Below are 19,173 nucleotides of genomic sequence, written 5' to 3'. Positions count from 1 at the left end.
AATGTGCTTTTCATTTAACGGGGGGTTAGTGGAGCGGAGCTGTCATTCAGTCAGAGCACTGTGGGACAGACAAGCTCAAAGATTTAGCAGCACATCATGTCTCAGTTGACAAGAGAACAGGCATTCTTTAATCTTTTCACAGAGCAGGGAGAAAAATGAAAGGTGAGAAACTAAGAAACAATAAGTGTGTGTTGGTAAGTGCTTGCCTGTTCACACCAAGAAAGATAACTATAACGATAACATTAACATCCACACCAATGCATGATAATATGGATAAAAAAATGGTAATTGTGACTTTGTATCTCACAATTTAGACTTTTTTTTTTAATTCTGAGCTTACATATTGCAATTCTGAGTTTACACCTCAAAATTAGTGGAATAAAAAAAACTTCAGACTTTTTTTTCCTCGCAATGCAAGTTAACATTTCGAAACTCTGAATTTATATCTAATAATCCTGACTTTTTTTCCTCAGAATTGCGATATAAGCTTGCAATTCTGAGGGAGAAAGTTCAGAATTCTGACTTTTTACATCTCGCAATTCTGATTTTTTTCCCCCCAGAATTCTGACTTTACGCCTCACAGTTCTGATTTTTTTCTGCAACGAAATAAAAAATAATTGCAACTTTAACTCACAATTTTGACTTTCTTGCAATTGCGAGTTTAAAGAACCTGAATTGTGGGATATGTGTGGAAAAAAGTCTGAATTGCAAAATAAAATGTTTCAGCTTTTTAATTTTTTTATCCAGTGGTGAAAACAAGCTTCTATAAGATAATGTTCTTGTAACAGGGCGAACGAGACGAGAGACGTGCAGATCCATTTGCAAGATTTATTAGACAGAGACGTGGTCAATAACACAGGCAAGGTCGAAACACCAGCAAACAGGTATGGCACGGGCAAAACACAAGAGTAGTCCAAGGACAGACGTGATCAGACTCCGGCGAACAATATCCAACAGGGCAAGGCAAAGAGAGATAATCCAGGTACGCAGCAATAGTCCAGGCAGGGGCAAACAGAGTCCGAACGGTAAAACAATAGATAATCCAAGGTACACAGGCTGGAATCAGGAAACAGGTATTAACAAGACTAGGCTAGGTTAGGCTAGGCTAGACTAGACTAGACTAGACTAGACTAGACTAGACTAGACTAGACTAGACTAGACTAGACTAGACTAGACTAGGAAAACACGAAATGGCTCCGTAAAGCAGCTATCACTAAGAGAGTGATAAACGCAGAACAATACTCCACAGTGAGAAAGAGGAAGTCCATGGCTTATGTAGGGTGTGTGATTGGTTACAGCTGTGGGTGTAATCAGTGCAATGGATGATGGGAAATGTAGTCCAGGGTAACAGTCTGTGTAGTGTGAGAGTCCATGTGGTGAGCAGGTGACCTCTGGTGGTGAGTGAACGAAAGTTCATAGACCGGATTCGTGACAGTTCTTTTCTTTAATAAGCGCATGCAGCAGTTTTGTTGTTTGTCACTTTAAATGCTCAAGGTCTTTGGCTGTGAATGTTTTCATCGTTCTTCAGCTGGAAAAAAAATAGTTCTGAAACTGATTCCAAAAATATCATTCCCTTTTGAGTTGAATTACTGAAATAAATGAACTTTTCCACAACATTCTAATTTATTGAGATGCACCTGTATAATTTTTTTTTTTTCAGGAATCTTTGATGAATAGAAATGTCAAAAGAACAGCATATTTTTAAATAGAAATCTTTTGTAACATAATACTAAATAAAGCTAGTGTGTTAGACAACAGTGTCAGTGAGCAGAATTATTTTATTGTGTGTCAAGCTATAATTTATCCAAAAAACTGTGAGAATACTGATTTAATACAAACTAAATAATAGTAAATTAATTTTTAAATAATAATAAATAATTGTTAAATTATATAGAGGCCAATGCATTTAAAATGTTTAAAATGTCATTTCTAGAAAAACATAATACATTATTTTAGACATGGTGAAAATTACACTGTGGTGGATGTTCATTTCAGATAAATGACCATGTTTCTGTGTAGCATGTATACACACTATAATGACCATTATTACTTTACATGCAGAACTAGGTTAATCTGTCGCATAAAAGGAGACATGCAATGTGAAAACCTTTCATGTTTTGCTCTGTATGACGGTTGGCTGACAGCCACCCACACTATTACAAAAGTTACCAGTGAGTCAAAATACTAAAACATTTCTAACCTCCAGTATAAAAGTATGTAGCTGAACTTGTCTAGCCAAAAACCTCAATAATGACTTGAACAAGAATTTGTTTTGCTCTGTTCACACACTAAACTGTTATAATAGACCACCAGTGAACACACTGCTGCTTTGAACACCACACGGTTCCTCTAAATGAGAAATACTTTCATGCTGTTCAGATCATTTTATGGCTGCTGTTATTATCATTATTGTCAGATTGTGCAAGCAATGCAAGTGGGTTAGAAAACAAAAATCTGGAGCTAAATCCAAAACTCTTAAAACTGAAGCAAAAACAAGACCTTATTGTGAGTTTAACTGCTGCAGGCAAAAACCCTGAAGTACAGGCTAAAAATACAATCAATATCTCACACATTATCTGATCAGTCATCAGCAACAAACAAACAGCTATCTAAAGCTGAATCTCTGAGAAACAGGTCACATTGTTCTCCTGGACGTGAAATCAGTTCAGAGGACACACAGAACAGTTTTGTTCTAAGGTGTAACCGGTTATAAAATGCATGGTTTACTGAAAATGAATTTTTTTATTTTATTTTTTATTTTGCTGTATATATGCAGGCAAGCGGAGAAAATTGCCTAAGGCGAGGGGGTTTTGCTTTTTTTCTTGATAGGTGACAGCTACATTTGCTTACTCAAATTGCGACCCATTTCATCAGTCATTGTGTTGAAGCGATATAAACAGATTCTATAAAGAAACAGAACATCATGGTTCTATAAAGACAAAAAACATTGCGATTTTTATATAATGTCCTCAGTGTCCTACATTAATAAAGAGCTCACCGTGAAGGGGAAATGATTCAAAAACACACACACACACACACACACACACACACACGAGTCCTGAATGCCTCAAAGCTGTTGTCATGATCACTCAGTGTGAGAAATTAATGAGTGCTTGGACTCTTGTGCACAACCTGCTTACGCCATTTGAGAGACACAAATGAATATACATTCTTAATTTGTTTAAGTTAACTTTCAAGTCAAATCAGGAGAATCACAGGAATAGAAAACCGAATGTATGCAAACACGTATGATCGTTGAAAACTTCAACATGTTGCTTTGAATATATCAATTTGACTAGGCAAGTGTGTTCTTATTAAACCATATACTCCACTAAAATCTCTGTTAATGTGCTCTCATTCAGGCATTCATGCATAAAATGTGTAGCAGAGAGTTTGAAAAAACACTGAAACTGAATGTCCCACTTCTGGGAAACACAATATCAAGTAAGGTTGATTTATTTAGTTTTTATCATGCAATTATCACTGACAGAATTGAGTACTTAACTTCTTGATAAAATTTTGGAGAGTGAATCTAACCTAAAGCATTTCAGTTAACTATAACTTTTATTTGCAAATCTAATGCAATTATACTTAAAATAAACTTGTAACAAAATTGTGACAAACTTGGTTGGAACCGCATCTCTTGATCTGTGAAGAATAGTTTCATGATATTATGACATATGGACTCAGGGGTGTAGGTATTGGTGGGGACATAACAGCAGACAACAGACATTTAATTGTTTGATCAAAATTATTGCTAGGGACAATCGAGTAGTCCCTGGATATTGGTAGGGACATGTCATCTCTACTAAATTCTACGCCCTTGAAAATCATAACAAGCGATGTCCGACTTTGGAAACTATAGTTTTCTTTATTCAAAGTTGATCTAGACAAGTATATTGAAACTGTTAATCCTAAAGCAGTGAAAACCATGGTTACTTTTCCTAAAGGATTTGTATTTGTGTATTCTTTCTTACTTTCTTTCTTTTTTCTTTGTTTTGTTTTTGTACCTGTACTGCCTTCATGGTTTGATGTTTTTTACTGTTCAATAAAAAAAGGAATTAGAAAAAAAGTTTTGCGATGCACGCTCCGAAGTCCCGATCTGAATCAAATGATTTGCAATACACAAACCGAAGTAGGCCTATCGATCAGAATCAAATGATTTGTGAGGTCAAAAGTTTGAATCAACCGGAGCGGATCCAGCATAAACTCACTCAATTGATTCGGTTTGCTTGTTCCTCCGCTTTTTGTGTCTTCAGCCAGTGTACACTGCTTAGCTCACTAGTTTTATGGCATTAACTGAAATAAGATTTTTTTTAAAAGTATGATTTTTACGAACAAAATATCAATATTTCCATTCCAGAGATAACATCAAACACAAATCTACAAACATATTCAGGCGAGGACGAGGTAACCGGTTTACAGCTAATAGTGAAAATATAATGATGTTATGCCGCTGTGAAGCTGTTTTTAAATAAGAAGTGTGTTTCATTGAGACACTTTCCCTTTTGCCTGTCAGACAACTCCTCTCACCAATACCCCATGGAAATTCATCCCAGCTTTGATCTCTGATCTCTGAAGGCTGGTACATCAGCCTGAGAAAGGGCAGACATGCCATCACCTAAACATAGCATGGCATTAACATGCATGAGCTTGGATGTATGAAACATTCCTGTGCATGTAGGGAAATGGATGGGCGTAGATGACAAAAACAAAGAGAGTGAGAGAGAGAATTGGGCCATTGTGTAGTTTTATTTCCCTTCAGGGATTGTAGGGATTCATTCACATCCCAACTCCTAGACTCCATTCAGCAGTCGGTGTGCTGTGCCGTAAACTGTATAATTCGCTTCTTATTAAAGAGAGAGAGGGAGAGAGAGAGGAGAAACAAAGAGTAGATGCATGTATGAAATGACCCAGTTTCCAGTGACGTGAGTCAGATGAGGATGTGAGGGGAACAAACTATTTAGGTAATTACTGAAAACACAGCATACGGAGTTGAATCATCAAGGGTTTTCACATGAGAGCATCAAAATTAGATATTCTGTCACATAAAACACCACATGAACCTGCTAAAATCAATAGTTAAATCATACGTTCTCAAAAGTCTGCAAAATGTGCATTTAAAGGAATAGTTCACACGCTGAAAAAAATCATACACTTTTCACCCCAAAATTAAGTAAATTTCACTAATAATTACAAAGAAATAGCAAGTAATGCATTGAGTTAAATGTGACATTTTGAAGCAGAAAGACTGAAATACCATTTTCTTGTAAGATATACTGCAATAAAATGTTCTTTATTTTTGCAGTGCAGAAAAGAAGATTCTTAATTTACTCACCCTCATGTAATTCCAAACCTATTACTTTTGCTCTTTTCTATACAGCAAATATATAGGAACTATGGCTGACAAAAAAAAAGCACCATAAAAGTGATTCATATTCCTAGTCTTTTGAAGCCGTATGATGTGCGACTAAAATTTAAGTTATTAATCGCCACAATCTCCGATAAGACGTAAGATAACCAATGCAGTTTGTCAGACCGTGTGCATCACTGTCTTTGAGTTTGCGGAAGCGTCAATGAGATCTGACAGCTACAACAGCTCGTCTTTAATGTTTTGTTTTCACACTCCCACTGATTTCAGAGACAAGTCCTTCAAAAAGCTTGTAAATAAATCAAATCTTTCTCCACACCTCTAGAGTTTCTTCTAAACACTGATGGGAGCTGTGAAAATATCACTGGGCAGGGAAGATAAAATGCTGATAAAATTCTCTGATGTTGTTCCAATAAGAACTCAGATTTGTACATAATAGATTATTTATATTAAGAATGTTCTAGGACAATTGGGATAATTCTTATAAACAGTGACCCAGTTCATCAACAAGGAATATTTTCTTCACAAACGTAGAGCTGTACTGAGAAGAACCTCTTATGAAACACATTTTCATGTCAAAGATCAAAGTTTCGACTGCAAGCTGCTGAAATAATTGTACAGTTTGCACATTTTCAGGTTCTTGTGAATCCTCGGTTCTACTATGGGGTTTAAATCAAAAGCCTCACGTAAACAAAGAGAGTAGTTAAAAAATGGGTCAACTGCATTATGGCTGTGCTCAGAATCATATACCATACTCTTATCTCTGTACATATAGTATGCAATGCACACACACTATGCATTGCATATATATATATATATATATATACAGTGTATTGTATAGGCTATATTGTGCATATACTGTATATACTATGTTTGGAAACAGCATATTAAAAATGATTTTTGAAGGATCATGTGACACTTTAGACTGGAGTAATAATGCTGAAAAAAGCTTTGCCATCACAGGCATAAATTACTTTTTGAAATATATTCATAGCTACAGAAAACAGATTATTTTAAATTTTAGGATAATGATATTTAACAATACTTCTAATTTTACTGTATTTTGATCAAATAAATGCAGACTTAGTAAGCCTAAAAGACTTCTTTCAAAAACATTTAAAAAATCTTAATTATTGCAACATTTGGTAGTACTTTCTATAGCAGGGGTGCCCAACCCTGTTCCTGGAGATCTACCTTCTTGCAGAGTTCAGTTCCAACCCTGATCAAACACACCTGTCTGTAGCCTAATTATCAAGTGCTCCTTCAGATCCTAATTAGTTGGTTCAGTTATGTTGGAGCTGAACTCTGCAGAAAGGTAGATCTCCAGGAACAGGTTTGGGCTTTTTTAACTTTGATTTCATTAACTAGCTGCGTAACAAGAACATGACCAATTTAAGTTTATAGGACTACTAAACTATCAATTTAAACAAAAATTTACCATCAGCTACAGACGTTGCATCCATCGATTCCGCCATGTTTCTCATTGACACGCCCCCAACTTGGAAACTCGGGGCTTAAAGAAAATTTCGAGTTTCCCACTCGTAATAACGACTTTGTGTTGGCGTTCATGTGCGTTCAACTCGTAAATACGATCTATCCGACATAACTTGAACACACCATTAGTCTTGCCTGAAGGAGATGAGTGTGATGTGATGTTAACAGCTGACATGTAATGAGCGGTGAAACATTGGAACCAGCCTTCACTGGCTGAAATCTGCAGGGGCATTATTAATCATGATGATGCTCCCCAATCACCTGTGCTTCATTTGCATGTTTGTAATTGAAAAAAGGGAGCAAAAGCATCACCTCTTTGGCTGTCTGAGGTTGTTTAATAACCCAGGCAGTATAAAATGGGCACTAGGTTTTTTAAAGCTTAAAATATTGTTGAACTGTATTTTTAAATATTAATAATTCCAACACTGGAGGGAATGTTTGTAGAGTTTGTTTGCTTTAATTTTAAAGTCTGATTCTTCAGCAGTGCCAGATGAAACTGAGTAACAAACATTCCCATGGGATCCTCTAAAAATCACACTTTTCACACTGCAGCTCAGGGTTCATTTTTTTAGTTTTTTGTTTTTCCCTGAAGCCCACTTAAAGTTTCTTACACCGTATTAATTTTACCACTTACTGTACTTCCTTCTCTCTGACCCTTAAATTAAATGTGAAAGTTCATAACCTTTTCATGACTAATGGTTGATTTACTTTAGCTGATTTATTTTGTCTGTCTCATAAATATGCAACAAACAGACTGCTCATTCCAGTCCAATACTAAACATAACGCTTACTCTCATTAGTTCACTTAACAGCATATTAGCCTACATATCTTCACTATTAGTGCTCATAAAAGCACATTAAATGCTGAATATCACTCATACTGCCATTAGTGTTCATAAAAGCATTTGAACATTAGCCTACTGTCACTGTTGTTATTCTTCATATAACCATTCCAAGCATAAGCACCATAATAGTGCATTTTATACGGCTTTATATCACTATTACACTTCACATAAGCTTATAAAATACTGAATGTCATTACTGTCATAAGTTTTTAAAACAACAGAGTAGATATTGAACATCACCATCAATGTGATTGTTCATATCATCACCATTCAGTTTTCATATCAGCACATAAAATAGGCTACTGAATATTGCTTCCATTATTTTTCAGAACAACGCAGTAGGCTGTGCTGAGCATCATCTCAACTAGTTTTTCTCTCAACGCATTAAATACTGATCATCATAACCATTCTTGTCGTAAGTTTTCGAAACAGTGCAGTAAGCGCAACGCAGAACATCACCGTCACTGTGATTCCTGTTCATAACAGTGCATTATATAGGCTATACTAATCGTGTTTTCACAGCACATTTAAGAAGACAGCATTGTTACTATTCGATCTCTCTCTCTCTCTCTCTCTCTCTCTCTGCAATATTAAATACATCATCGCCGTTCTTGTTGTAAGTTTTCAAAACAGCACAGTAGAAGCGGAGCATCACCGTCTCTGTGATTAGTGTTCATAACAGCGCACTACTTTGCGTTCTGTTCATAACAGTGCATTATATAGGCTATACTAATCGTGTTTTCACAGCACATTTAAGAAGACAGCATTGTTACTATTCGATCTCTCTCTCTCTCTCTCTCTCTCTCTCTCTCTCTCTGCAATATTTAATACATCATCGCCGTTCTTGTTGTAAGTTTTCAAAACAGCACAGTAGAAGCGGAGCATCACCGTCTCTGTGATTAGTGTTCATAACAGCGCACTATACACTTTGCGTTCAATCTGCAGTGCTAGTCAGTCATAGGAAACGCTGGAAGGTCTCTTGTCAATCCAGGAGGAACTTTCGTGCATTTCTCTGGATTTTTCTGAGACGAGTTCAACCTTACTGACACACTGAACTACAATCACTAGTCGATTCTGTCCTGATTGCTTCTGGACGGCCGCTAAATCGGGTCACTTTCAGTCACCATGCTGGACATTCACTTAGAAAAGAAATGAATTATTTTAATGAAACATCACCTGAGACTAACCTTGGGGATTATGATTATATTTTCGCCGATGAGACTTATAAACTCCTGACGTTCACCGTCGGATCTATCGGTGTCCTGGGCTTCTGTAATAATATCATCGTCATTATTCTCTACTACAGGTTCAAGAGACTCCGAACACCAACTAATTTGTTAATATTGAATATAAGTGTCAGCGATCTGCTGGTGTCAATCACCGGAGTTAATTTCACATTCGTCTCGTGTGTGAAGAGAAGATGGATCTTTAATTCTGCCACTTGTGTTTGGGATGGATTCAGCAACAGTTTATTCGGTCAGTTCTGTCTTTAGTCCTAATGTATTGATAGTCACCTAAGTTTTCAAGCAGCCTACTTTGAATTTTAAAAAAAAAGTTATTCGTACATGTTTATTTCCAACGAATGTTTCCTTCATTAGATCAAGAAAGACAATTCAGACACTTGAAGAGCCAATTTGTTTGTCTCTTAATGGTGTTGGTCATTGCAGTCAGTTCGTCTTTTAGGCTACATTGTATGTTATTGATCTATTATCTGAAAACTTTTTAATTTTTACAAGTGTTCTCGGTCAGTTGTCATGTCAATAGGCTAAGTGGTCTTATGAAGGCGAGCGTTGTGCTAAAATGTTAAGAACAAAACGCTGCAATGTCACAACGAAGCATTTTGACTGCATTACGGAACTTGGCGCTACGAAATGCTCCAGAAAGTACAGCTATTTAAAAACATTATTAGCGAAATAAAACCATTACAAATTATCGTTGCCGCTCCGTACCTATAGTGGGTCAATATAACGTGTTTTACCAGGGAAACAAAACCGGACTAATAAACTATAACGTTTTATTTGGAACCGACGCAGTGAACAGTAGCACCCTACCAACATGGGGAGAGTGGGGACGGTTGCAACACTTTTTGCATTTCCTTTAGTTTCTCAGAGACTGTTTGTATTAGAAAGCCAAAATTTTAATACAATAAAGCCACATCTGTCAGCTACTCACCCACACTACTGTAACATGTGTACATATGACAATATACATACAATTTATACTTGAATAGACAAAGTCAAATGTTGCAACTTACCCCATAAGAGGGGACGGTTGCAACAGTCCACAGGGGCAGTTGCAACATTCATTAAAATGTAATTAATTCCTAAATTATTTTTTAAATATCATTTTACGATTTCTGTATTTTATTTGTGGACAGACAGGGTCTTTGATAAGTTAAGTTGGCTGTATAAAAACAAAGTTTAGTAAATGGGGGGGAAACATTTTAAAGTAATAAGTAAAAACCATGTTTTGGATAATTATTACAATATATCTGAACCACAAAATATTAATTTAATCAAAATCAAGACACTGAAATTTAATAATAATAGCCTACTTCTGTTAACCTCTGTGAAAGTTTACTGAACTGGGGCCAGTTCATAGCCACTATGTTAAAACTGTGTCTTAAGAACTAGTTTGACTAACTAGCAGTTACCAGGTAATCAGTCTTACTTTTAAAAATTCAAATTAGACAAATCTACCATTTTATGTAACTGACTTTATAGGTGTAAGTGTGTGTGTGTGTGTGTGTGTGTGTGTGTGTGTGTGACAGAGAGGGTGAGAATGAAGGAAATTAGTCGACCTTAGACTCAAACTGATTTTTATCCTATTTACTTAAATAAAAAAGGTGAGATACCTGACTATTGAAAGGGGTTCTTTACCAATCCATAAAATTACAATTTTGTAATGTAATGGCATAGCTTTTACATCAGTGTTGTGGTAAGGGACAGCATGTTGGGATGGTTGCAACAGCGTGTTGCAACTGTCCCAACACTGACAGCTGTGATAAAACTTGGTATATTAGCTTGACACAATATCTTTGACACATGCTAGCTATGCCTATTAGAAGCTAAGAAAACACAGATTAAAATTATATGTTTTTATAATGCTTCACGCAAACAACTTAGACAGTGTGACAAAAAATCTGATCATTAAAAAAATACTTTTTTACCATGAAAATTATTTTTTGTAGAAGGAATGGTCACATGTGGCTGATTTCTTCCAGGAAGGATGAGGGGCTAACTAAGCATGTGCAGTATGACTATCATCACTGTAGCTCTTTCCTGATTGAAGAAATAAGCCATGTTGCAACTGCCCCTCGTTGCAACCGTCCCCACAACTGCCAGACATTTTACTTAATACAATTGTGATTGTTTGTTATTTCAGCTTTGTGAATGTCTAGACTTTCTGAATGGGCGCGCGAGACCTAGCCTACATTTCTCACTCGAGACAAAACACTCTGGAGCAGCGTGCAGCGTGCAGCGTGCAGCGAGTCTGACAGGATTTCTAACACTTACCTCATGACAAATTATATTAATAACTTTTAAAAATCTATGAGAACAACACATTGGAGTAATGTCTTAAGTTTTGGGCATATGTCATCTGGAAGGAGCTATGCAGCGAAAGCGCTGTTAACCTAATAATAAAACTAAAAGAGCTGCATAGCATGTACAGCAGCTCAAAACATTTGGTCTTGCAAGGACTTGAGTTAATTTTGTGATCTCTGACTTTTGATTATAGACTACTTTTGGAATCTTTGTAAATCTGAGAACTTGAAATATTGTTGAGAAATCTTTTTAAACACTAGTGTGAGATTGGAGGGACATTGTCTCAATAGGAAAATGCAATTTTAACAAAAATCACTGTCATTTTGTCTTTCGTATGAACATATAACTCATGTAAACCGATCTAATTCAAGTTATTTAGAGCATATCAAATTATCTAAAGGAAATGCATGTTTTCCTCATCTAATTATATCAGATAGCTTCACAGTCATAAGAACATTTATGCTTAATTTGATTCACTTGATCATGTGACCATTTACAACAACAGGCAAAGAAACAAATCCAAGCATCCATAAACAACTATGACACATTTATTGAAATAAAAGTCCATCTGGCGCAGGGAAAGATGAGGTCAAATGGAGTCAGATAATGACACTTTAATGGTCCAGAAATATCCAGCAGAATATCAACTAAGCATCTGTGAGAGGATATGCTTTGAGGAGCATACCATAATCTCATTTCTGAAAGATAGATGGTCATTTTAGGCATCTGCTCCCCCAACACCTGATGCTATTTTAAGTCCAAAGATTATCATCACACATGATTGCTTCTGTACTGCCTCCTTTGACCCAAGATGTGAAATTGGCTGTGTTTGTAGAGGCATTTGTGTCTATGACCTCCATTTTTGCTCCCTTGAGAATTGACTCATTTAAATAAAAACAGTTTTGATGAGATGTAGCTCAGTGTGTGCGAATACATCTGACAGTTGAGAGGAAACACGTTAGTGCTGCTTCCCCGCCGGCCTGCCTCTGTCACAGAGGACTGTGGATGTCTGGGTAATTGGGGGAATGTGTCTGTGAGTCTCTGCAGATACTGCAGTTCAGAGATATTGTTATTTACTTCTAGAAATGATACCAATTACTATAATCCATCATCTGCTGAATTTGAGACTGTTTGCTGGGAGCTTGATTTCTGTAAAAGAGAGAAGCCACATTGTTTTGTATTTATTTTTATTTAACGCTTTTCACAATGCACCTTGTTTTCAAAGCAGCTTTACAGAAAATCACGATGCCAATTTTTATTATAGAGTTGGGTGAATCTCAAAATCTCTCAAGAACATGTCCATATATGTCTTAAGAATCTTAAAAGAATCCACATCTAGTTCTATTAGCACATCCTTACCTATCCTAATTTAACTTTAAAAATTAATTGTGTCCAGATGGGATGATCCTTGTGAATGTTTAGTACCATAATGAGAATCTTAAAAGAATCCTAAAAAAAAATAATGAGAATGGCAAACAGACTCAAACATCTGGACACAGTTTGGTAATGAGAATTTGAGGACAGAATGTATCTATCTATTTCTAGTCAGCTATATGTCTTTTTATTTCTCTTCTCGTCCTTTAAGGCATCGTGTCCATCATGACTCTCTCCGGTCTGGCGTATGAGCGCTACATCCGTGTGGTTCATGCCAAGGTCATTGACTTCCCCTGGGCCTGGAGGGCCATCACTCACATCTGGCTGTACTCTTTGGCCTGGACTGGAGCTCCTCTCCTGGGATGGAACCGCTACAAGCTGGAAGTCCATCAGTTAGGCTGCTCCCTCGACTGGGCTTCCAAAGATCCCAATGACGCTTCCTTCATTCTCTTCTTCCTCCTCGGATGCTTCTTCGTCCCTGTGGGTGTCATGGCCTACTGTTATGGAAACATCTTGTACACTGTGAAAATGGTAAGGCGAACAGGTGCAACAATGTGCTTAGCTATAATAACAGTCATTTTCTCACTGGCCTGTCTGGATGTATCAGATATATATTTCCTGTTACCTGATGCGCTAGAAACACACTAGCTAGTGAGTCTTCTACCTAGATAGGAGGTTTTTCATGGATTTAGGGTGGTTGCTTCCATAGATAATCTTTTGCATGTGCAAAGTTGGTTGAATATTTGCTAATTGCATTTTTTTTACACCTTTGTTGAATTTCCTATTTCAGATTTATATGGGACGACAAACTGACTTGATCATCCCACTTCATCCAATTATCAGACAAACTGTATCAATTATTAGTACTATAATGGTATTGCAAGCCATTTTTCATTCTTTGTGCACAAAGAATTTGAAGTGTAAACAGTGCAACAGTTTACTTTTGTTTGTCAGACTACAAAAACAAAAATCAAACTTAAGAACTTTTTACACTTGATCAAGCTTCAAATTAAATATGATTTTAATGATTTGAATGGTCAAAATACTGTCCAGCACCAACCCCTTCCTCCATCTTCTAGTTCAGAATATCACATCACAGTTCCATAACTCCAAAATCATCACCCAACAAGGCATTTCAAGAGAATATTTAATTCAAAGTGTCTATAAAAATAAACAGTCCCATCTAATTAAAAACTATAGTGTGTTTCACACACTGTAAATTACTATTATTATTATTAAATAAAGGGAATTTGTACACATCAAACTTAGTATTTTACCTTTTTGAAATACTAATAGCAAATTTTATTAAAAATTTATTTTATCGACCCTTGATTTCACGCTTTTCATCTCATTTCTGATCTGTGATTTGCATGTGGCACCTTACAGTTTCTTTCTTTCTGTCTTTAACCTTCGTCATTCTCTATTGTTCTTTTATAAACACACAGTCAAGCTGCTGTGATTTAGCAGTGCAGAGGTGCCGACATGCTGCTGTTTGATGGGCTATTTCCACTAAAAGCCATATTGTCTGAAAGTGCCTTCAGCAAATAAGCAGCCATGGTGATTGTGTATGTAAATAGCTTGCGATTTTCATCAGCACAGTTCCTGTGCAACAGATTTTATCGGTGTGCCGTCCAGATGGGGGAAAGCATGACCGCTCCAACATGAGTGATTGTGTGCTTACCACAAACTGAAGTGTGCAGTCGTTTCTCTTATCTTAGCTTTGTGTACAGAGACAGCTTTAATTAAGCTATTTGTAGGTTGATTCCCCTGGAAAGCATTCTGCCCAAAACAGCAACACTGGCTGATCCAATGGCATACGTTTGGGGCGTGACTGTCTGTTTTTCTGACCAATGGCAGACTGGGAGAGTGTTCTGCAAACATGTTTAAAAACTGTTATAATTTTTATTAGTGGTGCAAAAACACTGGATCGATGAAACAAACCACAACAACCCGCAGACTACACACCAGGGGTGCGTTTCCCAAAAGCATCGTTAGCTAACTATGGTGGTTCGTTCCATTGAACTCTATTGGTAACGACGGAACCATAGTTGCTTTTGGGAAACACACCCCAGCACAGCTAACAACACAACAATTCTGTTTGGATTGAATCCAGGAACATTATTGATTTGAAACAGAAAAACTACATAGACTGAAAAGAACAAAGCTACTGATAAACATCAGTTGTTAAGTATCATTAGCAATGTGAAGTACTTGATCAACAAACTTCATGCATCCACACTGATAATTGTCAAAAAAAGAGATAAAGAAAAGCCAGTGAAACATAAACAAAAACTTGGAGAGCATGTTTAATAATTTAGATTGTTTTATAAGTTTCATAAGGTGAACTATTTACAGACTGCAGAAAGCAAGTCAATATTACTCAAGAGTTAAACCCATGAGGCACAATACCAGACTAGCCCCCTGTTCTCTTGAAAGTACATAAACACATACCACAGTGTTGGTATTCTTGCTCTGATATCAACCCCTCAGCAGGAGTTTCTTAATAATCCAGACTACTTATTTTAATCCACTATTTCATCATTTCTGTGTTGGTAAAGGAAGGATTTACAATGCTGTTTGATCGGTGTCTTCTTGATTATTCTGTTCCGTATGAGTAAATATGGTTAAGTGTGCCAGGAACTGCTTGAATAAATACATAACTGATTCAGGAAATCAATAAATGCATTAATGAATCGGTGAATCAAGCACATGAATGAATCAGGGAATCAATAAATGCATTAATGAATCGGTGAATCAAGCACATGAATGAATCAGGGAATCAATAAATGCATGAATGAATTAGTGAACCAATTCATTCTTGACTGAATAAGTAAAATGGGAAGTTATTCAAATTGAGACATTACATAGAGTAGAATTGTAGATTTTACAACATTTTAAAGCATATTCCACCACAGGACAGTTTAATATGAACTAGTGAATTAAAAAGTTATTTAAATGTGGCCAGTCAAAGGCATTAAGTTATACACTTCCTTAAATCCTTACATATTTATGCAAATATTAACCTAAAATCTTGATGTTAATTAAACAAAAATAATGAATGAATCTGTGAATCAATGAAGGAGTTGCATATACCTGTCAGTGTCAGCAGCATTCAAGCACATGAATGAATCAGGGAATCAATAAATGCATGAATGAATTAGTGAACCAATTCATTCTTGACTGAATAAGTAAAATGGGAAGTTATTCAAATTGAGACATTACATAGAGTAGAATTGTAGATTTTACAACATTTTAAAGCATATTCCACCACAGGACAGTTTAATATGAACTAGTGAATTAAAAAGTTATTTAAATGTGGCCAGTCAAAGGCATTAAGTTATACACTTCCTTAAATCCTTACATATTTATGCAAATATTAACCTAAAATCTTGACGTTAATTAAACAAAAATAATGAATGAATCTGTGAATCAATGGAGTTGCATATACCTGTCAGTGTCAGCAGCATGACAGTTTTAATTGATCCATGACATAAGGAAAAACAACATAAGATTGACTATACTGGATTGGGAAACCATCTTCGGATAAAGTGATTTCAGGAGAAATCTTCGGCCAGCTGTTCACATCATCACCATTGCGCCCCCAAGTGCTGACCCAGTTCTGTGTTAGTTACACAATGCCAGACGCCTTGAGAGATGCTCAGTCAAACTCAGCAAATTGTATTGCCGTCCTTGCAGCTGTGTAATGATAATGAATGAATGAATGCATGCATGCGGGATTCAGAGGACATAATGTGTTTAATTAAAGAAGCATCATTAGAGATTTTAGGGCATGATGCTTTCAAGCAGGGCAGCATATGACCTCTGTCCAAATCCAGTCACCTTGGGAAAGTATATATCTTCATCATCAGGAACATTATGTGCAATATTCATCTAAAGTCTAAGTATGTCAGCCTAGTCTGACTATGGATATTTCTATGAACATATAGATTGTGGATATGGATGTGTGAATTGGGATTCAAGTTTTATTGTCTGCATTAATTTGACTGATAATCAGTGTGGTGCTAGTAATTCTATTCTATTCTATCCTTTATCATTTCTGTTCCCTAGAATAATTTTAGAAATTCTGATATTTGTGGTTGCACCTTTTATTATGTTTAACTTTTACCCACATTTTTAATGGTATTGCAATGTTATGTTTGCAGAATGTCATTATTTTTGCATGTCCTTTTCTAGATTTTTAACTTTCCTTATAAAACAGATTAAAAGAAAATCTACCTTTTTCAAATCATTTGTTTTAAAACTAATGTTTAAATAACACAGAACCGCGGTTCCCAATACTACTGTCATCACAAGTGTTTTCTAAGTAAGATTTCTAAGTCTTTTAGAAAGGCATTTTTAAATTACAATCTAAAAGCTTTAAAAACTTTTTTTTTTAATCAAATTATTAATGATATACTAATTTTTTCACATTGTATCAAAAATCCACTTAAAGGTTGACTAAAGCCATGTTCTTTTTTTCCAGGACATGCAATAATATATTCTTTAACATGAAGGGGTTTTATGACAGAATGTCTTTGCTCTTTTCCTGTAGCTGCGCTCTATCGAGGATCTGCAGACCGTTCAGACAATTAAGATTCTGCGATATGAGAAGAAAGTGGCGGTGATGTTCCTAATGATGATTTCCTGTTTCCTGGTGTGCTGGACACCCTATGCTGTGGTCTCCATGCTGGAGGCTTTTGGCAGGAAGAGTTTCGTCTCCCCCACGGTTGCCATCATTCCCTCTCTCTTCGCCAAATCCAGCACTGCCTACAACCCTGTCATCTATGCCTTCATGAGCAGAAAGGTCAGCAGAGGTCACTTCATTCTGATGGAGGGGCATTTATTACAGTATATTATATAGTCAGGTCTGGTGATCCTCACAGATACAAACTTTACAAGTCAACATACAGTGTTTCTGTGAACTGTCAAATTGTATAAGAGATAACCTTTGATATTTTAAATAAATGTAGTAAAATAAATAAATAAATATTGCTTTAAATAATTAATGATAAATAATAATTTTATACAATTTTATACTACATTTAACCGCATTTTATCTATTATTCCATGAATTTTGGAGTAGAATGATTTTTTAATGAAAAAAATGCAAATAAGTTGTAAACTGTGACATGAAAATCTTTACTGTATTAAAATATACAAATTATTCATTTTTTCTATTGTGTAATATTAAAGGAATATTCAATGTTTTTCATCATTGATTTCATTTAGTATTTTAATTTATGAAATGTGGAATTGCTCAGACAGTGTCTCATACAAAAAGTAAAACTGAATTAATAAAGTTGTCAGCAGAATGTACACTGTAAAAAATGAATGTAAATAAATATTATTTCACTAATTCGAAAATTCCCTATTTAATTCAGTGTTACTTGCTGTTCCTTTGTAATTATTTGTGAAATTTACTAGCAATTTCTTGGCAAATTAGTATTAATCTATAAGAGCCCGGACCAATTTCTCCTTATAGGAAAATGATGGGGCATATAAAACAGACCAAATGGACCACTTATAACATGTTTCTGCAGTTGTTTTTGAAATACAACATCCCCTTGTGAAAGATCTGTAATGTGACGTATATGTTACATTGGGCGTTTATGATAAATTTTTAATGTTACATATATGTTACATTGGGCGTTTATTTCTCAGTTGAAAAAAATACATTTTGTCAGTTTTTTTCTGTTTATTTGCTTTTTCACGACATATATCAAAATTATTAATTTTCTGGGAAGATAAAACAAAAACCTTTTTCAGAAGTAATACAGTTTTGCATTTTATTTGCTTTGCCACAACATATTTCAAAACCACATAACTGTGACCATTACATTTTACAACAACTATTTTGTAACATATCAAAATTCTACTTTTTCAAGTATATGGTTTAACCAGAAATTACTTTTTAGATTGTTTTTTTTTTCACAACTTGAAAATGTGCAAACTGAATAAAAATAAATAACTACCTCACACTGGAGGTTAAACATGCACGTAGTGCAATAACATTGTTAAAATGTGTATATTGTGCAATACGCCATGGCAACACAAATTCACATATTGTCACATGACTGAACCTGTGTGTTCCTTACATGTCCCTTAGGGACTTCCTGAGTTGAAAGTGAGGGATAATGCTTTAAAAAGACCTTTTCAGATAATCACCAGTGTTTGTGACACCTGCCAATCCTAAACCAATTTGCTTTAAGTGCATTTAACAGGTGCTTAAATATAGTTTATAGTCTTGTAGTTTCACTTAATTGTCAGCGTTTATCTACAATAAAAAAAATTTAGTATAGAAATTTTATTCAGAAATTGCTGGTAAATTTCACTAGAAATTGTATTCATAAATTGCTGGTTAATTTCACAAATAATTACAAAGAAAATGCAAGCAACACATTGAATTAAACATGAGATTTTGAAGTAGAAAAACTGATAGTATTTTCTTGTGAAATTTATTTTAATAATCTTTATATATATATATATAGTATGTGTGTATATATATATATATATATATATATGTGTGTGTGTGTGTGTGTGCGTG

At 35.4% G+C, this 19,173-nt stretch overlaps 1 protein-coding gene across 1 annotated transcript in view; it reads left to right on the top strand.

Annotated features, from left to right (window-relative positions):
* The first annotated feature begins 8,586 nt into the window (after positions 1-8,586).
* The window catches only part of opn3 (opsin 3), a 13,633-nt gene continuing 3,046 nt past the window's right edge, over positions 8,587-19,173 (top strand). Inside the window, exons 1-3 of the mRNA XM_016561759.1 lie at positions 8,587-9,186; positions 12,841-13,160; positions 17,182-17,433. Coding sequence (XP_016417245.1) covers positions 8,862-9,186; positions 12,841-13,160; positions 17,182-17,433 — 897 coding nt within the window. The 5' untranslated portion in view covers positions 8,587-8,861. The remainder of the gene's footprint in view (positions 9,187-12,840; positions 13,161-17,181; positions 17,434-19,173) is intronic.

This window comes from Sinocyclocheilus rhinocerous, unplaced genomic scaffold (assembly GCF_001515625.1).
Source record: "Sinocyclocheilus rhinocerous isolate Xijiao unplaced genomic scaffold, SAMN03320098_v1.1 scaffold1069, whole genome shotgun sequence".
NCBI lineage: Eukaryota > Metazoa > Chordata > Actinopteri > Cypriniformes > Cyprinidae > Sinocyclocheilus > Sinocyclocheilus rhinocerous.
This window is presented reverse-complemented; position numbering and strand designations above follow the sequence as displayed.